The sequence below is a fragment of the Hibiscus syriacus genome, unplaced genomic scaffold (genome assembly GCF_006381635.1).
Source record: "Hibiscus syriacus cultivar Baekdansim isolate YM2019G1 unplaced genomic scaffold, ASM638163v2 tig00110344_pilon, whole genome shotgun sequence".
In the NCBI taxonomy this organism is placed as follows: Eukaryota; Viridiplantae; Streptophyta; class Magnoliopsida; order Malvales; family Malvaceae; genus Hibiscus; species Hibiscus syriacus.
In genome coordinates this window covers 209,520-235,000 of record NW_024062695.1, presented here as the reverse complement: position 1 = coordinate 235,000, position 25,481 = coordinate 209,520, and the positions used below count along the sequence as shown (strand labels likewise).

The following is a 25,481-nucleotide window of genomic DNA, read 5'->3' as shown; positions in this document are numbered from 1 at the left end:
CTTTAAAGTCCTTGTACTTTAGCCACATTTTTACATTTTGTCTCTAGATCTTTCTTTTTAATTTATTTTGAATTAGCTGGTATGTTTGTATTTGTTTTAATTAGGCCATTATTTTGTTTTTCTATTTATTTGGAATTGCATGTGTATTTTATTTTTATTATATGTTAGACCTTAATTGCATGAAATTTGGTTCTACCCCTTGTAATTTGGCGAAATAATTTGGCCTTCCCGATTTATTTTAATGTAATTTAATCCATTTCTTTGGCTTCACTTAATTTACTTAGTTATCGTTTAGTATTTTTTGTTCTCTCTCCAAATTTATTCCGATTTACTTAAAGTAAGTACTTCTTTAAAATTTATTTTTTAATTCCCTTAAATGTAGTAGTTATTTCTTGTGTAATTAATGTAGTTTTCTTTAAGTGATCAAATTTCTTTAATTCTCTTAAATTTATTTATTTATTTTTTTGTACACAAAAATTTAGGTCAGGGGTGACTCCCCCTATCCAAGGCATACCAAAGACCCAATTGAGATTTACATAGGACTTTATAGATTGCCCACCAAGGGTAACGGTGGTAGGATTCGAACTTGACCTTACAAGCTCAAATTCTTAAATCTTAACCACTTGTGTCAACACTCATTGACAATTCTCTTAAATTTATTTAAATCCGCTTTACCCATGACATTCGCCCAAATCTGTCGTTTCCTTTTTTTCAATCCTTTTATCTTCCATTTAAATTTTAATTTAATTTTCTTTTAGTTTTTACTAGTGTTTTCCTCCTTTTAAGCTTTATTATTTCTTTTGATTTAAACGCATTTATTTTCCATATTTACTTGCTTCATGTTGCTGTTAACTTTTGTGTACGATATTATTTTTTTATTCTTTAATTTACATTTAGATTAAGATATTTGACTTAGATTACACCTTTAGATTTTATTTCTTTTAATTAGGTCTTCATTTATGTTAGTTAAAAGGTTCTTAAAATAGTTTCTGCTTATGTTAGGGGTTATGTCTTCATTAGTCGATTCAATAATCAATTAGGTTATTAATTAGAACCTCCATTTAGGTAGAATTACACTATAGTCCTTTAATTTAAGGAATAATTCGATTTGGCCTTCGCATTTAGATGCTTGAAGGTTCATTTTGATTATTCGATTCAATAATTTGTAAAAGGTAATTCGGGTTAATAATTAGAGTCTTATCCTTAGATTCTAAACAATTTAGTACTTGAACTTCTTAAATTAGGTATTCATTTGACAAAATTAAATAGGTTAATTAGAGCTTCCACTTTAGGTTAGATTTCAATCTAGTCCTTTAATTTAAGGAGTAATCTGAATTGGCTCTCGCTTTAACATGCCCAAGGGACCATTTCAATTATTCGATTCAATAACTAGTTAAAATCAAATTGGATTAATAATAGAGCCTCCATTTCTAGGTTTAGTCCTTTAGGTTCTTTAATTTTCATAATTTGACACTTTAAGTTAGGAATTGCCTTAATTAACCAACCTAGCATAGGCAATGTTCATTTACCAAGGAGTTAATAGTGTATCCCTCGCATTATGCTTAAGGGGTGACCATTTGTAATTCTCGAAGTAAGTAGACATCTTTTTCAAAATCCCGTTGATTTCTAAATCCTCGAGGCAATGTTCGTTTATTGGGATCGATAACAAAGCTTTCGCGTAAATGCTCGAGGGTGGTCGTTATTGGTCTTGGTAAACCGACATCCTCTTCCAAGTTTGCATCCATGGTGGGTTTTAAATTAAATAAAATCTCGAATTCAAAAAAAAATTCATTTTTTAAGTATAAGGTAATCAACTAGGTGCCAATTTCTGAGCGCTGTGGGGATGCTCATCCTTCCTCCACGTGTAATTGACTCTCAAACCCTATTTCTGGTTTTCGCATACAAAATTGATATTTTTTTATAAAATAAAATATTTTTTTAAAATTACTTATTTTAGGTATTCCAATCGCACCTTCAAATGATTAGTGATGACTCCCATCTTTTCTTAAAAATCTTTTTTAAAAACCCTCAAGTCGCACTAGTTTTTTCCCACCCGGGTAAAAAACGGTGTCGACAAGTAGGTATATGTATTAATAGAACCTTACTTATGTATCTAGTTTATAAAACTCAAGTTTGCATTATTTTGGTTTTATATTATGTGTCACGAAGCTCCGATTTTGTAAAATGTTTTATAATTATTTATGTTTTGTTTATGATACCATTCAATATGTTTGAAAGGAAAATGAACACGTTTTAAAAATAAGGGGTTGCCTCGGTAGCCCAATGTGACACTTTAGGCTCAATCGAGTTTAGGGTGTTACAAGTTATACTTCTAAAAGTCATTAGTTTATGTGTTAATTGTAACCAGAATAGTTTGAAAGTATATTTTATATATTTTGATATAATTAATTTGTCAATGATTTTAGAGAAACAAAATTTTACTGAAATTAGGTAAAGAATGTTTTGAAAGTTTCATGTGATATCTGATCTAACTCGTGCTCGAAATGGGTGTTACACTTGACTTGTAGATTACAACAACAATAATAACAAAACCCTATTCCCATATATAATGGGGTAAGGGAGAGGTAGGGTAGTAGGCTGCCCCTAACGCCAGGTTGAGAGCAGCTTCCGTGGAAGACCTCCTGCAGTAAGAAAATTAAAAATAAAGATAAAATGCAATGCATGTATAAATAAATAAATGAATAAATAAATACATAGTTGGACACTCTTCATATGCAGTATTCGTATGCGCGTCTGTAATGAGAAGAAATCCCTGAAAATAAATCTCTGCGTAAAAATATCTACATATAAACAGAAATGTAAGACCCGACTAAATTTAAAAAGAGGAAACATGAAGAACATGATACACAGAAGTCAACGATAGCAAGCTACGAGAAAAGAATGAAGCCAAAAGGGTTAAAACCTAAATTAAGGCAACACTACTCCGCTACCCTAGTTCTAAGCCTTCATAAATTCCAATGACAAAAAACGTATAAAAAGTAGAGATCATGTAAATTACTACAAAGACATTAAAAGAAGACAAAGATGATACACCCTATGGATGTGGCCCACACTACTCGGCTACCCTGGTCTTAAGTCTCCATACTTTCCTATCAGAGGTCATGTCCTCAGTAAGGGCTAAATCCTTCAAATCATATATCAAGCAGTCTTCCCACTTTCGCCTTGATCGTCCTCTCCTTCTGGCACCGTCGACTATAATCGACTCTACCCTCCTGACTGTATCTGACGGTTGTCACCTAAGGACATGCCCAAACCACCGTAGTCTTCCCTCTCTTAATTTTTCAGATACAGGCACCACCCCTAAGGACTTCCTAATAGCAGAGTTTGGTTTCATGTCCCACAGAGTCCTACCACATACCCATCGAAGCATTCTCATTTCTACGGCTTCCATCTTCCTTACGTGATCCTTCTTGATTGCCCAACATTCTGATCCATACAACAACGCTGGTCTTATTGTCATTCTATAAAAATTTTCCCTTAAGTTTTAGAGGCACATTCTTGTCACATAAAACTCATGTTGCAGCCCTCCACTTTAGCCATCCCGCCTTTATACGGTGTGTAACGTCATCATCCACACCCCCATCTTTATGTATCATAGACCCTAGGTACTTGAAACAATCATTTGAGGGGAGAATGTGTCCTTCTATGCATACTTCTACATCTTCATCGTTTTGGTTCCCACTGAAGTTTGAACATAAATACTGTGTCTTTTCAATATTGATCCTTATACATTTTTCTTCTAGAGCAGTCATCCAGGTAGTCAGTCTACTATTCAGCTCAGTTTTTTTTTCAGCAACTAGGACAATGTCGTCAGCGAAAAGCATACACCATGGAACACCGTCAGGTGTCGAACAATAGATGTCGTCCATAATCAAGGCTAAGATGTAAGGGCTAAGAGCCGACCCCTGGTGGAGTCCGATTTCCACCGGGAATGCCTCGGTGTCGCCAACTGTAGTCCTGATGTATGTAGTAGATCTACAGTACATATCACGAATCGCCCGGATATAAGCAGTTGGGATCCATATCATTTCCAAGTTCTTCCATATAGTATCGCGGGGAATGCTATCATACGCCTTCTCAAGGTCAATGAACGCCATGTGAAGATCTCTATTTTTTTCCCTATATTTCTCCATAAGTCGTCAAAGTAGATGAATCGTCTCCGTAGTAGACCTGTCTGGCATAAAGCCAAATTGGTTTTCTGAAACCCTAGTAACTTGTCTCAACCTAGCCTCTATCACCCTTTCCCAAAGCTTCATGGTATGGCTGAGTAGTTTAATACCTTTGTAGTTGCCACAATGTTGGGGATCTCCTTTGTAGTTCCCAAAGTTCTCCCCTCCTCGTTCCTACTACCAAAACTAAAACCCCCATGAACACCGTCATACCCGTCGGTTGCACTACCTATATGACCATTGAAGTCTCCCCCTATGAAAACTTTTTGGTACTCCGGAATGCTCCTAAGTGTGGGGCATACACTGAAAGGACATTTACCACTTCCGCTTCTATAATAACCTTAATCATCATGATCCTATCTCTGTATCTACAAACTTCAACTACATTTTCCTTGAGCTTAGAGGATACCAAGATACCCACCCCATTTCTAGCGTTATCTACGATGAATACCACAACTTGTACCCATTACACTCTCTGGCGCGAGCCCCTTTCCACCTAGTCTCCTGAATACATGCAAAATCTATTTTCCTATTACTAAGTACGTCGGTCAGCTCCAGCAGCCTAGCATTTAATGTGCCTACATTCAATGAACAAACTCTAAGTCTAGTTTCCTTGACACCACTCTGTCGAGCCCTCCCCCTATACGCCCTATGGGATCTAAAAGAATGACATGACCTCAAGTAATCATCTATAGCCGAAGCTATGAGGAACTATGAAAAAGGAATCCAAAGAAGACAGAAGATGCACCAAATAAAACGCTAGAAATATAAGATATTAGGAGTCTAGGACAATCAAAAAATACAGATCCAGTAAATCATACTCAAAAGAAAAGTACAAAAATATAGATCCAATAGATCCTACTCAAGCAAAACTGCTTTTCAAGTAAATAACAAATTCTATGGAAGTTTAATTTTTTTCAAGGTTCCACTTCCTTACCTCCAAGAAGAGGTGAAATCGTCAAATTTTCAAAAAACGAATCAATGGAGCTCACCTAATTTAACGACTAACGATATAAAAAGATGAGAAAAAAGGGGGAAATCGAAATGGAGAACAGAAGGCAGAGAGATCTATTTCTGGTTTATTAATAAGTTTATTTAATGATTAGTAATACTAAGGAAAATCAGAGGAAAATTTTACAGCCTTACAGGGATATGCAAATCGAGTGTAAATCTAAGGAAAATTTGGCAGATCAGATTTAGATTTAATTTTCAAACAACGCAAGCATAAAATACATCTACAGATTACTATTACAAAATAATAAAACCTAAATAATAAGTAATATGATGTAAAGCAATAAACATAAAAAGCAGCAAACTCAATTTTAAAGACTCAACCGTGTGATTCAAGAGAATATGAAGTATAATCCTAGCACACATATTAAAAGGATCTTAAATATAAATAAAATATATCTATTGCGTACTCGGTGATTGTAAAAATGTGAATAAAGATAACTTTTACCTTCAACGAAGAGAAGAAATTATTGGTTTGGAAGCATTATATCTTAGTTAGTCCATAACAATTGTATCTTAGCTCATCAAGAGGCATCACATCTTAATTGGTCAAAAAGTAATTTCTAAGTGTTACAATATCATTATCTTTAAATCTTCAAATATTATTCGATGCCTATACATGTAAAAATAATTGATATGCATGAGACATCTTCATCTTTAACTTCAAAATAGTTAATTATTATTTTTTATTAAGCTAAGATGATTATAAAGTAGTATCCGTTCTAAATACTCTTTAACAAATTGACAATGAATGCTCAATCACCCCTGATGGGGGGTCATTGGTGCTTGAACTCTGGACGTCTATGAATAACAATTCTTTTAACCACTAAGGTAACTTGATTCGTGCAATAATTATCTATTCTTAACTTGTGAAAGATGTGATCCTGAAAGTTGTCAAGAACATTAAGTATCGTTCAACCTTTGATCACTACTTTTTCCCCACTAAGAATCTCAAAACTATTGCATAAATTCCTTCTTTTTCGATGTTCTATCACCATCCACGGACCAAAATTCTCCATCTCCACCTGTCGATGAAATTCCACCATTGACGGTTGTTTTTGTTTAGGGATCATATCTTTTTCTCAACCATTCCTATTGCGAATACATCGCTTTATGCAGATTCGACATAGATGAAAGAAAAACCAACTTCCTGCGCTTATAAGAGGTGTTTGTAGGTAAACGCCACCATAGAAACCATGCCTAATGAAAATTATACAAACAGCTAAACCATTACCTACAACTAAAATGGTTCCTTTCCAGAAGTTATCAAACAGAAAAAGGAATAAAAATAATCCTAGAATTACGCTTGCAACTATTGTTTCTTCTTCATCAGAAAGGTGTAGTATGTTTGGAGCGGAGGGCCAAAGTTCAGTGAATATCCAACATCCCACGATTGAAACGCTGATTTTCGAAACTTCATATGTGATACACATGAACAACATTAAAATGAAAACAAGTGCTGATAATATATTGATAACTGTGACTGTTGAATAGGCCGAGGATATGATAATTATTGATCGGTGAAAGCATATTGCAAGAAATGCGAGTAGTACTTGAAGTGTTGTCCGGAAACCATTGGGAAAAGGTTTGAGCAGGGCTAGTGTTAGGAAAAAGGTAACGATGAACACCACATAGGTCGGAACATAGAATAAAAGAAATTCGTATTGAGGCAAGACTGACATCCCCAATGATAATCGATCATACGACCCTTTAGACTCTGAGGAACTTTCATCCTGCCAGACACCACCGGGCGGGCTAAGAGCGGCTTGAAAAGTTACCGTAAGAAGCAGTCCTAAAATTACTAGTAAAGCATTGCGGTCTTCCCCTGATATATTATCCATATCCGAAAAAATTAGTGACGATGCCTTGGTTAGATACTTGGCGATTTGTTTCTCCATCTTATATTTAAAGTTTGAAACTCTTGGAATACAGCAACCCCGCAGAATACTGATGCTTTCTCTGTAACTTTGCCCTATTGCAACATCCAGTGCCGTCGAACCAGCCTGATTGGTGGCATGCTTATTAGCTTTGCAGTCTAATAGTAATCTGAGCATCTGCTACAATCAATTAAAATGTCAACGACGTACAAAATAATCTATGTAATATTAACTATTAAAGCAGATAAGTCATCAAACCTGAGGTTGATTATTGCCAGCAGCTATGTGAAGTGCAGTATTGCCATCTTCGTCTTTCCGGTTCACCACTTCCCGATAATAGTCTTTGTCTTTCTTTCGAAGCATTCGGATTAGAACTTGAAGAACGTCCAGTCTCTTATTTTTGGTTGCAATATGCAAAGCAGTGCGGTTCTTAGTCGTAACGTCTAGAACACATTCAGGGCAAGCCTCTAGAAATCTATCCAGCATACCATCGTGGTTTCCAACTTTACTTACCAAGTGCAAAGGAGTCTTACCACTCTTCCCCTTGACACGAACAACATCTTTATCCATTTCCATGAAACGCAACGCCATCTCTTTGTGCCCTTTTTCAACCGCGAGGTGCATGGGGCTCAAGCCATCCTGGTTCAGTTTCCGAGCAAATGATGGCTTGAGGTTCATTATCTCCATTGCGAACCGAATGCACCCTTGTTCTGCAGCAATGTGTAAAGGGGTGTCCACAAACTCCACATCCTCGAAGCGCCTCAAAGCATTTCCATCTATCCGAATTAACCTGTACAAATCACCAACATTTCCGGTTAGAGAAGCTGTTCTCAAACTTTCATCCATGTCTGGAGGAAGGATCAATTGACAATAGGAAGAGAGATTAATTGAAAGATTAAAAGAGTGTATGGTCTGTCAACTGCGTCCAACGAAGAAACAATATAAAGACAAAAAAGGCAGACACAAAGTATATCATTTTGATTTTGGTGTTCTTCGATATTTCGCCTTCAGTAGAGGATTAATTTGGATTTTTCGCCTTTAGTAGAGATTACGCCCCTCATATGCTGAACCGAACTGTGCCAACAAGGAACCTATACTGACAGAAGAACAAATGATGCTTTTCTTCTTCTTTTTCTCTCTTTTATCACAATGGTAGATAGGTTTATTATAAAGATAAAGTATTCAAATAGTAACTCAATCGTGTTTCATGATTGAGTATGAAGATAAAGTATTCAAATTTCAACCCAATCGTGTTTCACGATTGAGTATGGATCACATTCAGCAGATCTCGTTCAGACAATTTTTGAATTCAGAAAATATATTATTAGACTTTTCAATGAGTCTAAATGTGTTCAAGTTCGTGTTACGTTATTGTTTTATCTTTTTTAGCTTAATCAAAATAAAATAATAGTCATGAGTGCATTTTCTCTCTCAATAATATGACTTTTATGGAAAAAAACTGTCATACAAGATTATCTTATGTCTTCGATAAAAAAATCTTCCCATTAAAAAGAGAAAAAGAACACATAATGATAATCAAGGTTATAGAATAAATGACTACAAAATTCTTAACATCCTAAGAAATAAAATAACTTTCTAAAAATTCATAAATATGAGCACACTATACTGTTTTCAGATATCTTTCGAGATCCACCGTTCTAAATATTCAAAGCCTAACTATAATACCCTAATTTTATCTGAGAATTAAAGAGGAAACAAAATCCAAAGACTAAGCTCCAATTTACCCATTTGTAATAGTGAGGTTTTAAAAATCAACAACACTCAAAACAGTACCCAAATCAGCCAAAATCTGCCACAGTAAAAAACAGAAAGCAAAATTATACCTCACCCACTACATCAATATCTCATCATAAAGTAAGAAAAAAAAAGAAAAGAAAAAAACAAGGAGATTAGGTGAGTGAAAAAAATATAAAGGGGGCATTCGGTGTGTGAAAAAGGGGGACAAAAGAAAGCATTCGAACGAAAGAAATCAGGGGCTCTCGAAAAATGTAAGGGTTTTCGATTCGAAACAAGGGTTTTTTCCCATGGTTTCAAGCAATGTAATAAAAATTATCAGCAAAGTTTTATTACTATTATTTTTTTTATTTTTTAGTTTTTTTATCCTACAAAATCAAACAAAACAACCAAAATCGGAAATAAAATAAATACAAGAAAAAAAAAGGTTCTTACATTCTGTCGGAATTTCATTGGCGATAGGGATCTCTGATCAACAATCCGAACGGTGAAAATTGCGCAAGGCCAACACGAACAACATACTAAAAAATCAGCACGATCAGACGGTGGATGGCGGCGGATCGAAGAAAAGAAAATCGAACGGTTTTCGGCCTTTTTACGACTAACGGAGCCGATTAATGCAAAATCGACCCCAGATCCAAGATGGAGAGGCCAAGATGGACCTCCCAGTGAAATTTGGTGACCATCGACCACTAGCGACGGTGGCTGCGTGACGGTGCGGCGACGTCATGTGGCAACTGGCGACGACGAAGCTGACTGCCGACGAAAGTAACCACCGACGATTGCCGATTTTCTAGAGAGAATGTAGACTCTCTTTCTCTCTCTCTCAAAATAATTTAAAAACAAATGAAATGAAAATAAAAAAATTTGTTATTTATAGAAAATTTCAGGGGAAATTTGTACTTTAAATCTCCTAAGTTTGGCTTGTTTTGAAAAATGGTTACTTGTAGGTATCGTTTTCGTGGTTTACCCATTTCTGATAGATGTTATGTATTTTTGGTTTAATTTTTTTAGTCCATGTACTTTTAAGCGTGTTTTTCATTAGTCCCTTAAGTTTCCATTTTTACTGTTTTGGTTCTTTAACTTTTTGTTATTGCTATTTTGGCTCTTTAACTTTCTATTTTTGCAATTTAGTCCTAAATAATTACTTTTGTTAGTATTTTAGTTGATCATGTTTGCAAATATGTATTTTGATACAGATTTGTAATTTTACTGTTTAACAATCATTATAATTTTATATATGTTTGTATATAAATCATGTAATTGTTGAAAGCATTCTTTGTAGGAAATTTTCATTTCCACTTTGTTTGTAAATCATCTTGGTTTTAATATGCAAAAATATAAAGAAATTTTAATATGAGAGAAATCTACGAAGATATCTCTCAACTAAAGAGAATGTATCTTTTTTATGGTTTTTCGTATAAATTGTTGTTTTGTTATTTTATCTTAAAAAATTGTAAAGAAACATCGTTTGTGAGGAATCTATTAGAAAATCTCTTAACTGCAAAGGAAGTGTTTTCCCGAAGATTGTTCATACAAAAAGGCATTAATCATCCGAAAGTTGACACTTTTTAAATAAAGTTAAATGAATAATAGGATCGTAATTTAAATATATTTTTGAATTTGTAATTCTCAATATTTAAACAACATATAACTGTTTAGGTACCAAAATTTGGGCGCTGTGGGGGTGCTAATACTTCCCCACGCGTAACCGACTTTCGAATCCATTTAATCGAATCTTTGGTGACGCAGAATAGCTTTTTTTTTGTCTTAAAATTATTTTTCTTAAAATTAATTTTTTTAAAAAGACGTTTTTAGGTATTCGACCTACCTAACCCAAAGGTTGATGGCGACTCTATCCAATTTAATTCAAAATCATCAATTTTTCCAAAATTAAAGTCGTAACTGTTTTTAAAATAATAAATAATTGTTTTGTAAAAAAATGGTTATGACACTAACAATTATCTATCTTACAAAGTAATTTCCAGCATTTTGAACAAGTTCACCTTCCGAAATGTTCTGCAAACTTGCATCCTCCAGAAGCCTATCAAGCGAAGCTAAAGATACATATCGTCGATCACCAACATGATTATTAACATATTTTAAAAGAAGCATAATTATTGATTGCCGTCATTTCAATTATTTGTATGCATGTTTTTGAAAATGCATATTTATTTTTATTGTTCCAGATATAGTTGTCAAAAGAAGAAGAATTTCATGCTTTTGGACTTGTAAGTATTTGCTGCAGGTACCTTTGCGATAAGGGTGATTCTTTCCCACACTTACCACACATCAGTTGCAGATCCAAAAGAATATGGTCCAAAATTTTAATTTTGTTCATAACTTTTTAATAAATCACACTAAATTTCACTTTTTTATTTAAATAATACTTGGCCCTCTAAGGAGCTTAATGCATCCGCCCTGCCACACATGCTATGTATAGAAGACCTTGTTGTAGGTGTAAGCTTATGGGGAACTTACAGATTTCCTATGATCGGATGAGAGCTGCGGCCAAATTTTAAAACATGTATTTTAAACAAATTGTACAAATTATTTTAACATCTATATATTTTTTCTGCACTTCACTAAACACTTAGTTTTTTCAGCTCATTCCTCTAATTTTACTTTTTCTTTCCCAGATAGTATTGCACTATAAGATTTGGACTTGGCATATAGAGTATCAATTGATTTTCGTTTGTATATTTCATTGTAGGCTAAATATGAAAAAGTGTTTAAATTATACCTATTTCTCCTTTTGGGTGTTTAAATTTTTCCTAGTTTATACACCGTCAAAAATTTCCGTTCACTGACAGGTCTTATATTTATATAATTTTAAATTTTTTTAATTTTTTTAAAAAAACATAAAATTATTATTATTTTTTAAAATTCTAAATATTTTAAAATCTAAAAAAATAAATTCTTAAAAAAATTATTCGAATTCCCTCTACTCCGACCGTCGGTTATCTTCGGTCACCCATCTTTCATCGAACGATCATCCATTCGTTTTCGGACACCAACTAATCAGAGATCACCATTAATATTATCGCAAACCTCAAAATTTTTAAATTCGTAAACTTAATTTTCTAATTTTTAAAATCTCAAATACTCGATATCTAAATCTAATAATAATCGTTGACTGTCCTTAATCTGGAATATAAGATTACTAGCCTTAATCGAGGGTCACCCTTGCTTACTTACTGTTTCAGTCCATGGAGATTTGAAATTGGATGAAGGGGACGAAGAGTGTTGGGGGTGGGGGGACGAATAGTGGGGGGAATTATTTTAAGAAAAAATATTTTTTAAATTAATATTAAAAATAAATTTTAAATTATATAAATACGACATGTGTCGTTTAACAGAAAATTTTAACGGTCATTATGGTCGAGACACTGAAAATGATAACGTTTGTAACGTTAAACACTTGAATTGACTGAAAAAATTTAGACACCTAAATGAGAAAAGACGTATAATTTGAATATTTTTTATATTAAACCTTTACTGTACCACTTTTATCTGTCTATTAATTATTTTTTATGACGTTAAACTTTTACTACTAATTATGTAATTATATATATATATATATATAAGTGGATAGAGGTGTTAGAATACACTTATATATATATATATTGTTTTTTTTATAGAAAGTCATTATTGAAGGAAAATGTTAAAAATCTAATTAAAATGTTCGAACAAAATAAAGATATGAACAAATCTAACTACACCAGCAAATGAACCACAAAAGAGATGAAGAAATTAAAAGATCATCGACAAATCGCAAATCAAAGTCAAGCAATGTAAGAAAACTATCCATGAACTTAAAATGTGGATAACAAATAAGCTCCATCTTATCAGTCGTGGTGATGTCAAATCCAACCTTGAGAAAAAATATAAACGAAAATAACGACAAAAATAACCAAAAACTACCAAAAGACAGAAAAAATGCCATAAATATAGAGGTAAATGTGTCACAATGACATAATTATTCTTATTTAAAAACTTAAAAAATAAAGAGAAAAGACAACCAACGATTAGCAACCAGTATTAAAACCAGTGTCGTTGCTTACTAAATAAAATCAAATAAGAAAAGGTTGATTTGATCTATAAAAAAATGACACATATTTTAAAGGGAAAAAAAGAGGGGAAGGAGAGCGACTATGTTTTTCTACCACTTGTATATAATTGATATTTTTATACAAGCAAAAATGCTAGGATAATGCATGGGGAAATTTTATTTCCCCAAATAATCCACCCAACAGTATATTTACCCAAATATGGCATTTTCTACAGTTATCTTTAAAGACGTGTAGGGTTTCATGCGACTTGGAGAAGAATCCATGATTGCTACACATCTTCAACGTGAAGACTCTAGGATTTCCTCACTTCTTCAACTTGCATGGTGGCATTTGAAGACTTCATGAATTCTACACGTCTTCAAGGTGAAGACTAGATTATTGACATGCGTCTTTAGCAAGAATCTCTTCTCAATCGCATGATGAATGCAAAGATGCCTTAATGCATCTGTTGCCTATGCTGAGGCATGTTGCATGCATGCAAAGCTGCCTTAATGCAGTTGTTGCCCATGCAGAGGCATGCTGCATGCATGAAAAGTTGCCTTAATGCAACTGCTGCCCATGCCTCGTTTAATCCAATTACTTTAAAGCAGTTGTTGCCCGTGAAGTGAAGCATTGTTGGTGCAGTGAATTATTGATGCTCAATCAATGAATTATTGATGATGATATTATATATGGGAGAGGGAGAGCTTGTTTACACTTACCCAACAGAAGAAGAGTGAAAAAATAGTATTGTTGAAAGGGAAGGATTCGAAAGGCAGTGTTGAAATAAAGTAGAGAATGTAATTTTCCTGAGTAAGTATTCGAATGATATATATAATTTTTTTTATATTTTACCTTGTATTATTCTATTAAATGATATTGTTGAGTTCATTTGCAGATTAAAGAGTGACTAAAAAGTTGTTTCGATATAGTTTTTGTAAATCAAGTTGGGGAAGAAGTTTTCAAGTGCGAATAAATTTTATTTGAAGTATTACTATTTCAGTTTTATAATTTTTTTAGTTTTTATTTAACTTTTGAATCATTAGTATAAATTTTTAATAGTAGTGATTTAGTATTTGGATTACAAATGATCAAACAATTAGATCATTTTGCCTTATTACTTATTGAAAATAGTATTAAAAAATTTAATTATTATTTAAATAATAGCAATAGCAAAATATTTTTAGAAAGTTTTTCAATCTAAAAGACATATAAATATGATGTTTAAAAGAGACATCACATTTATATAAATGAATGCAATGATAGAAAGAAAAATACAAGCTACAATTGATGGGTTGAGGTACAAGTTTATGATATATCCCAATCCAATCACTTATGATGCAGTACCAGTTGAAGATGATGATGATATTAGAACCATAATTGAAGTATATGACTCGACAAATATATCAGTTATTGAATTATTTGTTGAGGTGCATAAGATTGATAAGTGTTTCATTTGATTATTATTTTGCTTTTAAATTGCTCCGTAATCATTGGTTTTTATGGCTTGTTTATTCGTTTTTGATTCATTTTCTGTGCAAGACGCTAGATTTTGGAAATTGCACTGAAATGACAGAATTCTGTAGTTTTTTTTATTTTCGGAATCAAAGCTGGATTAGTGGGCATGACTTTTGGCATAAAACATCTGACGAGGTGATGACGTCAGCACCTTCTAGAAGGTCCAGTCAGCGCTTCTAGAAGAACGAATGGATCAGTCGTACGTCTCTGCAATTCAGATTTAAATTAAACTCATGTTTTAGGATATTATTTTAAATATTATATTTTATCTTATCTTTTCTTTAGGTATTTTAGTTTAAATAGTTTTAAGTATTTTAATTAGGATTTTCTTCTTTAATTTAGGATTTATCTTTATCTTGTTTTTAGGATTCTGAAGGCTATAAATACCCTCTCAGGGTAAGCCTAGAAAAACATCTCTCACAACTGAGAATTTAATCTTCTTCTTCTCTCTAGCTTTATAAAATTCTCTCCTCTATTTTCTTTCAAGTTTTTCGTATTTTTTTTACTTTATTTTAAGTTTTTCAAATATGCTAAGTATGACTTTTTTTCATGCTTAGCTAATTTTCTTTAAAGTCGAAGGCTAAAGTGATGACTCAATTTCAGATGCGAGAATTGTAAGGCACTTAAATCGCTTCGGATTTTTCTCTCTGATTTCTAGGCTTATTTTCAAATCAAAACAATTTTCAAAACCAAAAGTCGGCGTTGGTCTGGATGTTGTTATGATTAATGTGGGAGGAAGGATCGACTTATTGAAGCACATTCGACTTCCTGTGAACACACTTAGCAAAATTGTTTGCTAAGAGGAAACTGAGATCATAATTAGTTATTGTTGAAACAACATAATCCGAGTCGGTAGCTTTTGAAAATTCAACGTTTTAAGATCTACAACATTGTTGTTGCTTAGATTAACTCACAAATCGAAATTAAAAATTTCATTTGGATATTCGGTATACAAAGCATAGTCACAAGGATTTATCCTTGTAGACAAGTAGCCGACATGAATCTTGAAGTAAAGATATATTTTGATGATCCGAGGAATTTGAGGTAAAGCTGAAGCATGAGAGTACTGCTACTCTTGAAGCTCATGAAACTTGAGTTTTAATGCAAATAATCTTGGTTCAAATGTTGCAGGAAAGCCAAATTCAATTATTTTTTAAGGTCAGGTTGACTTACATATTGATGCCATGGAGACTAATATTCATCTTATGATAACCAAGAGTATTTTAAAGCCAAAGGTTTTTCATGTTGTGTGTATTGACAGAGAACCGAGAAACATTAAAGAAGCCAAGATGAGTCCTCACTCGAAGAATGCTGCAGAGGCTGAGTATGAGGCATTGGTGAAGAATGAAACTTGGAGTCTTGCTCCTCTGCCAGGAAATAGGAAGGTTGTAGACTGCAAGTGGCTCTTAAAAGTTATAAGAAATGCATACGGCTCTATAGCGAGATATAAAGCTCGACTCGTGGCCAAGGGATTTCTTAAACAACCAGGATGGAAGCTTAGACAAGTGGACATTAATATTGGCTTTCTAAATGGTATTTTGATTGAAAAAGTGTATATGATGCAGCCACTAGGTTATGAGCAGGGTGATGTCAGTCTTGTATGTAAGTTACATAAGGCGATTTATGGTCTGAAGCAGGCACCTCGGGCATGGTTCGAGAGCCTAAAGTAATTCTTAGAGGCTGGACGTTCTGTGTTAGCCAAGTCTGATTCCTCGTTATTTGTTCAGAAAACTGTTGGTAGTGTCGTATATCTACTGGTGTATGTAGATGATATAATCCTCACTGGTGATAGTGAGAATGAGGTTCAGTCAGTCGTTGAGAAACTCAATAAACAGTTTGTGTTGAAGAATCTTGGTCTACTTCATTTTTTCCTTGGTATAGAAGTTTGTTATGAGTCGGGTGGAGTTGTATTGAGTCAACAAAAGTATGTACGAAAGCTGTTGCACAAATATAGTTTTGCAGATGTCAAAGGGCTTCCTACTCCTATGGTGTCAAATTGAAAACTCTCGGTCACAGAGGAATCTCCTATTGAAAATAGTGATCAATATAGGAGCATTGTTGGTGCGTTACAGTATGTTGTGATAACTCGACCAGACATAGCGTTTGTTGTTAATCGAGTGTGTCAGTTTATACAAGCTACTATTGATGTGCATTTTTGGGTTGTGAAACAGATTTTGCGTTATCTACGGAGTACAATTGATTTTGGTATGCGCTTTTCAGCTTTCTCTCGACTTGCTTTGACTCATTTTGCTAATGCAAACTGGGGGTCAGATGTTGACGATCGACGCTCCACCACAGGTTATTGCACCTATTTTAGAGGAAATCTTGTTTCCTGGAGTTCTCGTAAACAACAGGTGGTTGCTCATTCCACGGCTGAAGCGGAGTATCGTGGGGTTGCTTGTGCAACTGCTGAAGTTGTTTGGCTTGATTCTTTGCTAGGAGAGTTGCATGTTGTCCTACATGGTCGCCCTACGCTTTTGTGTGATAACTTAAGTGTCGAGGTGGTGTGTGCTAATCCGGTTCTTCACTCAAAGTTCAAGCATGTGAAACTTGATTTGTTCTTCGTTTGGAAGATGGATGTGGCTGGCAAATTGCAAGTTTATGAGGTTCCAGCTTGTGAACAAGTTGCAGATGTGATGACGAACCCACTATCATCACCTTTGTTTTTAAAGTACAGGCGGCAGTTGTTACCAGTGTTTTGAAAACCGGACCGGTCGGTTCAACCGGGAACCGCTGCCTGGTCCGGTTCATTCTACACCGGTTAAACCGCTACTAGTAAATCGTAAGGAACCACTGAACCGGCTGTGAACCGTTCAAACCGGACCATACCGTAAACCATTGGTTCTATTTTTTTTCCTAAAAAATAAATCAAACGACGTCGTTTGTTAAACGAGCTAAGTCGAACTCGAGTATTGCTGAGCTCGACTCGAACTCGAAAACTTTAAAAGTAAGCTCAACTCGACTCAAAAACTCACGAACTAAAAATTATCAAGTTCAACTCGAACTCAAAATATAATATTGAAACTTGAACTCAAAAAGGCCTGAACTTAAAAAAAAATTAGAAGCTCGATTAAAGTCTGAAATTCGAGCTCAATTGAAGCGAAAGAATAGTTCACTCTGTGCTCACCAAAAGGCTCTATGAATTTGAATGCCAAATTACCTCTATTATTTATAGAAGTCAGTTAGGATGCTCTTCTATGTTTCTTAGCCATGTGGGATTTTTTTGTTCTCATATTTTTACTCTTTAGACTTTTATGATGCTCTTCTATGTTTCTTAGCCACGTGGGATTTTTTTAAAAAAAAAATTAAACCAAACAACATCGTTTGTTATGATTTTTTTAGCCCCAAATTTATTTTTTGATTATAGTTATGTAATTATATTTATTATATAATATGTTTTACCTTAAATATTATGTTGTAGTTGATTTGAATCATTTTGTTTCACTTGATTTTATGGTTTTTAACTTATATATGTTATGACTTGCTTTGAATATGACTTGTGATATAAAAAACTATTTTTTATTAAATATTTTTCGTATTTTTATTTAATTTTTTAAATAATTAATTAATTATGACATCGTCCGATTCTTCCGACCGGTTTGACCGATTCGATCGGTTGAACCAGTGAACCGGTAGCACGACCGATTCGCTTACCGGTCCGGTTCTGAAAACCATGGTTGTTACTTGTTCAGCTTACGGAGAAGAGTTTGGCAATTGAGGTTGCTGAGCCTGAAAGGAATGAGTGAAAGGTTTTGAAAGTTCTGTTGTAGGGGGAATGTTTGTAACCCCCTCAGATCGATAAGGGTAACCCGATCCGATCTGAGGTTTCACATTAGGGCCACCGGAGCGACCCACTGTAAAAATAGCAGAAATTTTAAAACCCTTTTATCAGAACATGTAAACTTATAAAATCATTTGCCACTATTTAAAAATAAAACAGATTTTCAGACTCGTATATAAAACAAAATACAATTACATGCCCCCTAATCACATGTACCGTACTCTGTAACAACGCCGGAAGAACTCCCTTACTAAAGTCGATAGATGCACTGGTACAATTCTTTTAACCTGAAAAGATGAGTAATAGAGTGAGCTTTGGAAAGCTCAGTAATACAGAACTACCATATGATGTTGATGAACGTGCATATACAAATAAATATATATTTCCTTATTGTTTCCGAACATTTATAGATTTTTATGCTGAGCAGAGATCCTACTGATATTTCAGGTGGTAACGGACAATGAGCTTTCGTTTCAGAGAAATATTTCAGATGACTGAGTTCAAGAGATCAGAATAGGTTATCTAGTGTGTTCCCAAAAACTATGTAACTTTTCAGATCTTTTTTAAAACATATATATATATACCCCCATCCCAACACAACATAATGTGTAGGTTCCCCAGAACTATACACCCAACCCAACACATCATATAAGGCCCTGAGCACAAAGCCGAAGAACCTGCGGAAATTCTTCCTTCAACAATACCCCCCATTTAAAACATTTTTCCGTCATTAAACGGAGATATCATAAATCAAAACAGAATTCAGAACAAATATCAGAACAAAATCCAGATAAGAAATCAATACAGAATTCAGGTTATGTATCAGAATAGAATTCCATTCGGAAATCAGATAAAATAATTATATGATTAGGGAACACGCCAGAGTTTACAAATATTATTCAGAGGTACTGGATAATCTTAGCAAGTAGAGAAACTCGGATCTTCAGTATACCGATAGAATGTCGGAATTTAGAATCACTATTATAAAAAGTTCAATAACTGACAGAATCATCAGTTATTCAGAATATGAATTATCAAGATCATATCTTATTCGGACAGTTTTCAGAAGTTGTACGTAATCAGAAGGGTATTCAGAATCTTTTACATCCATATCAATTGATCGAATAATCGAACAACTTAACAACGAAGATTCAGAACCTTAACAATCTATGTCGACTGGTCAATTCATTTTCCTTCCAGGGTATTTACTCTTTAATACCACAAATTCTTGTTCATATATCATTTTCGAAATTAACGTTGAATAAATCTTCCAATGTCTTTATTTCATGTTCACGCTTTCACCATATCATGAAATACTGACGTACTTGATTTTGTAATTCATAATCCATAAGAACATTACATCATATATGTTCATTAACATTTCCAGATTCATCCAACTCACTTATTCAATCCTCAGTCCTTGTGGTTACTTAATTTATTTAGCATTCAAGTCCATTCCAGATACTTCGGGATTTTCCAGAGTAATTCAAGCGTTCCTGATTTTCAGACACATGTTGCACTTCCGTTCCATTCAATTTGGTCTTCGTGGTTGATTTGTTGAACAAACGTTCAATTCTTAGTACTGAATGCGATCCAGAGTTGAGCTAAGTTGAATACTTCCAAAATTTATCATCGAGTCAAACTTAAGAAGACGAACACGCATTCCAGTAATATCTATATCGTTCAGGTACTGGCATATCCTTAAGATTGATCAATTTACTTAAGCTGTGATCCATAACTTCTAAAGGTAGTCCAACACCTATGCTTATTTGGATTCCTTAATTAATCCAAGGCATTTACTTAGAATAGGACACAAGGGTATTTTGGTAATTTTGGTGTTCATTTTTATTCTATTTATTTCAGAGCTCGAAGATATCCAATCATTCTTGAGCTTGGTGGTATTCTTGGGTCATTTCCATTACAGGGGTATTTTGGTCATTTTACAGATTCATCGTATTTCAATCATTTCGTTCCGTCTGATCTTACTATTAAATTCAATCTTATCATTTATTTCAGTCCTTTCGAACAATTATGACAACAGAACACCCTGACAAATTATTCTTCAGGTATTTACTCATAACTCGGATATTTCTGGGTCAAGTGTCTTCTCAGATTTTACAAACGGAATATCAAGAATTTTCCTGAACTAAGTCAAGATCTTAACAATCAAATCCGTACTTAATCGAGTTAAGTACGAATCCTCAAAGTATTTTCTCATTCAGGGTCAACTCGGACTATTTTACCTCTCAAGGGTATTTCTGTAATTTCTTAACCAGATAATTTCGATATTAGCTCTTAACGAAAATAATTATAATTTAGAGATCCTATGATTAATTGATTTCTTGAACACTCTCTGATCTTGAAATGATTCCCTTAACAGACTTCTAGTATCCTTCACAAACCCTCATAAGACTAAAAATCGGTTATCCGCATTTCCTAATCAAAACTAGTATTTCTTATGCACATCAATAATTTTTACCGGATCAATATGTCTTTTCAGAGTTATTAACCAACTTCCAGGGACAATTCTTGTCATCTTACAACATAAGGGTATTTTCGTAATTTTACCCTACCAGATTATTCTCACAATTTCTCATCCAAGTACCTTTAACACTTAACCTTTGATGAAATAAATTATAAGTTGCAGATACAGGGCTGATTTCTTTATCACTAATCACAAACTTGTAATTTAATCTAACAATTCCTCAATCTCTTATATTAGTCATTCAATCCGTAATCAGTTACAGAATTTCTACATCATATCGAGTGTATAAATTATTCAACTCCACCAAAGTGACCAACATTATCTTGTTCATGCATTTATCAATATCAACATATTCCATAAAGCATAAAGAGATAGTAAAGTATTACCTCAATTTTCGTGCAATACTGATCGACCATAAAAATTCCATTCGAACGGATTTGATCTTCAATTCAACTTCTAATAATTCCTCAGATACGTATCAACATAAATTATATCAAAAACGGAGCTTAATTACGATAAACGGGTCGAATCGGGTGATAAATCAGTGAAAAACAGCTTACCGGGTTCGAATTTGGCGAAACGGACTTCGGATTCAAGACATCGAAAGCATAAAATATGACTTTTCAGAAATTTGGAATTTTCGGTCAAAATCAAAGTCAACGGGTTTGACTGGAAATTTCGAGGCCTTCGAGTTTGAATTTCGAAAAACGGACTGCGGAATCGGATTTGGAACATCGAAAAATGTCAGGATAGGTATATTCGGTCAAAGTCAAATGTCGTTTAATCCCCAGTCAAAACCCGTCAAAGTTTTTGTCAACAGTGGTCAACGGTCAACTGTCAATGGGTCGGGTCAACGAGTCAGGTCGGGTTATGACCGGTCAAACCGGTCGCGCGTGGGGGCGCGTGAACAGTGCTAAATTCCCGAAAAAATTCCTAAAAATTATTTTGAGCGATTTTGAGATACTTACAAAGCTCGGTTCAAATTTTTGAACGGTGGAGAGCTCGATTTCACCGAATCGGAAACTTTGACCGCTTCACCTCCTTACGCGCCGCCGTCGACAGAGACCAAGGATGACACCGGCAGACTCGGAACGGAACAAGGAACACGATGGTGCGGGAGGTGTCGTAAACGGATGACCTGATCGTCGTGAATCGATGAAAAACCAACTAAAATCAAGTTATTACCGACGGTACTTCCGACTGAAATTAACGACGAACGGTGACGATTCGCGACGAAAGGTTTGAGGGGTTTTGTTCCTCGGTTGACAACGAACACGATGGTGGTTTCGGCTCGTCGATCGGAGGTCGAACGGCGAGTAGATCGGAGTTGAAAGGGGTTGTTGGAGAGGGAAAACTGAAAAATCTCTGTTGAACTTGCGCACGGGGAGTTCATAATTCAACATATAAAAAATGGTTAAATCATGGGTTTAGCCACTGAATTTCCTTCACTTCATAAAACGGTATGCCAACTTTAAAATTTTACAACTTAACTCACTGTTTCTTTCAAAATACTAATTAAATCCACCACTTTATAATTTCTTAAAATTTAACCCTTAAATTGGGGTGTTACAATGTTGGGATATAAGCTCTAGGAGACGTGTATGTTTTTCATGTCTTGTGCATGAGTTTGTTAGAAGTTCGTTGAGAGCTTAGAGGTTGATGAGCTGTCATTTCTAAACTGTTCTCTCTCACACACACCGTCAGCCTTTGTATTTGTATAAATAATTAGTGACTGCACTAATTATTTGTATAATAAAATTTTATATTTTATTTTATTATAAAGTTTAAATTTTAAGTCTAAAACATTAAATAGGATATATGTCATCGAAATATACATATTATATAAACTCTAATTTATACAATATGTGTATCAAATATTTTTTTTAAAATTATATTATTAATTTCAAAAAAGAAACATAAAATTAGAAAAATATAAATATGATAGAAGACATTTTGCAAAATAAACAAAATAGAATAGAATAACGAAGGATAAAGTGATGTAACAGATAAATAGGATCGATTTCTTCTTTTAAGCCTACTTAAAATTAAATAAGAAATCATATGTAAAATACAACCTAAATTAGGGTGAGTAAAATTATAGTTAATCATTAGTTGTTCCTGTGCTGGGAAAAAATAAATTTTTTGACTAAAAAAATTCAATTAGATTTAAAGTTTTATAAACTTGACTTGAAAATAATTTAAATTCAAGTCAGATATAAAATAAAACTCGAATAACTCAAACAAATTTATAACTAGTGGATTGATTTTCAAGTCTCAGTTGAGTTCTTTAACTCTGCATGATATATGTATATCACATATAAAAATATATGAAGAAATGTATATAGTATATATTATATAGTTATAAAATACCGTTTAAATTATAATTAAATAGTACCATAACATTACACTTATTTACAATCAAATTTAAACAAAAACTCGAACTCGAGTAAAAACAAAATTCAAATAAAGTTTGAGTTATAAAATGGGACTCATCAACTCGACTAACTCAATATATTTTTTGACTCGATTCGACTCGACTTCATTGAATACTTGCCCCTAACATGAATGTGATAGAATAGAATTAATAAGAAATGACTCAAAGTGATACAATGCGGAAAAAGGAAAGAATCAGAGTTCTGCTCTCTTTTATTATTAGTTTATCCAAATAAAGTTGAAGTAATATGAAAAATGTATCTGAGTATTCCATTTTCACCACAGCATACATTTCGTGTCATTGTGTGGTACCCTGCTTGAATATCATATCTATCAAAATAAGAGACAAAGTGATGAAAAATTCTTAAAGAACCAAACTGAAAATTCATACATCTTACAGGGACCGAGTAGTAAGCCGTAAAAGATATGTTCCTTATTGATTTCACGCGTATTTATTACATTATAAACATGACACAACCATGGTAGATCTGTTCCTCACTGTCCTTCTATTAAATATATGTATGTATGAGATGGTTGATATAATTAAGTAAAGGCATATTATTAAAATTAGTCTCCAACATTTATCAAAATGATCATTTTGCCTTCTATTCTATTTTCAAAGCATTTTGGTCTATAACATTTCATTTTAAAGCAAAAAATTCCCTAACATATGACAAAATAATCATTTTGTCCCTTTTTCTTTTTTGGGACATTTTTGCCCTCAACGTTTTATTTTAGGTTAAAAAAGACTTTTATTTTATGGCATTAATCATGTGTTAACTAATGTTTTCATTTATAGAAGAGTTTTTTGCCTCAAAGTCTAATGTAGACGGCCAAAATGCTCAAAAAAAATAGGGGTCAAAATGATCTTTTTGATAAAAGGTAGGGGCTATTTTTGACATTATGCCTGTCAAACATAAAGGATGAAAAGCAGGCATCAATTCTGTATGAACTTGAAAGGAGGCTTCTCAAGAGCTGGTGATGGATCAAACTTTCCATAGTCTCTCGTGTTTGCTCTAAGCACCCTTTCATGGGCTCCACTTCCTTCATCACCATCCTGTTTATATATTGTTTTTAAAAATATCATAAAATGAATCAACCAACATAAAGTAAGAAAAAAATAGATATGCAAATGATTAAATTTACGTACGGACGTAGTATTTTATGTTATGAAACGAATTTTTAAAATTGTAGAAAGGGACGATTGGACGAACTTATAAAATTAGAGGGAGAAAATAGATTTTCAATAAAAATATATATATATAGAAAAAATTTAAAATATATGATAATTTTAAAATTTCAGTGAACTACTCTGTCCTCATCCACCTCCTCGCTCCATCATCCCTGACTAAATTTAATGAAAAACAAAGTATGGGATTAGTTAAAAACTTTGGGTTTTTTATTTAATTAATTGATATGTAGAATTTTTTTATAACTATCGGTATTCAATTTATTAATCGATTAATTTAAATCTAAGTATAGTAGAGATTTTTTATACCATGACCCTATATATATATATATATTATATATATATATACACGGTATACCTCAAAGCCTGCATTTATTTCCTTAGCCATGTTTATGACCTTGGGTCGTCGACCTGTAAAAGATGATTTTCAGCATATAAATGTTGGAAGATAAAGTGTACACATACGTACATACATACATCATAAACCCTAATAGGACTTTGAAGCAAAAGAATAAAATGAATATTTTTCCATTTTACGAACTAATATTTTTTCTTCAGTTTTAAGCGACGAAATATGTATATTAATTACTTTTATACTAATTAGTAAGCTGCTGTTTCCTTCTTCGTCACTAAGAGCTTAAACATTTCATCGACAAATCGTGCATGAGTTTGAGCAGATTAAAGAAAAAGAAAAGAGGGAGATAAAGCTCACCGGCCGCCATTGAAGTTGATAAAAGAAAAGCTGAAACCATAAGAAAAAGTAGAACAATCTTCTTGTTCTGCATGTTTAAGCAATCTCTCTTCATTTCAAAGCTGTTTTCTTATTCAAGAGAGAATATGAAGCAAATGAGAGCTTATATGCATATATATATATATTGCAAATAATTCTACACTGGCTAAGAGTGGCCACTGGCCATTGAACTATGGAAAGAAAAAAAAATACTTGTATTTTATTGTGAATAATAATGATAATTATCATTTTAAGATAAAATATTTGAAAGGTTGTTAAAAAAGGTGGAGGAGGCCACTGTTCTTTTGTTGGGGCACTTTTTAATTTAATGACTTAGTGGATTATATAGTTCATTAAGGTAACAGTACTGAGATATTTGGTGAAAATCATCGTAATATTCTTTCTTGTCTTTCTCGTCTATGAATCTATAGAGTTTATTAATTCATATCTAATTATTTAA

General features: G+C 33.5%; 2 protein-coding genes across 2 annotated transcripts; both read right to left on the bottom strand.

The window, feature by feature from the left end:
• Positions 1-6,293: 6,293 nt before the first annotated feature.
• LOC120120675 (ankyrin repeat-containing protein BDA1-like) lies at positions 6,294-7,976 on the bottom strand. Its single transcript, XM_039140247.1, has 3 exons — positions 7,337-7,976; positions 6,506-7,255; positions 6,294-6,401 (listed from the first exon to the last, which is right to left on the bottom strand). Exons 1-3 carry the CDS (start codon positions 7,922-7,924, stop codon positions 6,294-6,296), a joined length of 1,446 nt encoding a protein of 481 aa, XP_038996178.1. The 5' UTR covers positions 7,925-7,976.
• Positions 7,977-23,445: 15,469 nt separating this feature from the next.
• Positions 23,446-25,108, bottom strand: LOC120120671 (protein CASPARIAN STRIP INTEGRITY FACTOR 1-like). Its single transcript, XM_039140245.1, has 3 exons — positions 25,004-25,108; positions 24,650-24,702; positions 23,446-24,159 (listed from the first exon to the last, which is right to left on the bottom strand). The coding sequence occupies exons 1-3, from the start codon at positions 25,095-25,097 to the stop codon at positions 24,040-24,042; spliced, it is 267 nt and encodes an 88-aa protein (XP_038996176.1). The 5' UTR covers positions 25,098-25,108; the 3' UTR covers positions 23,446-24,039.
• Positions 25,109-25,481: the final 373 nt, after the last annotated feature.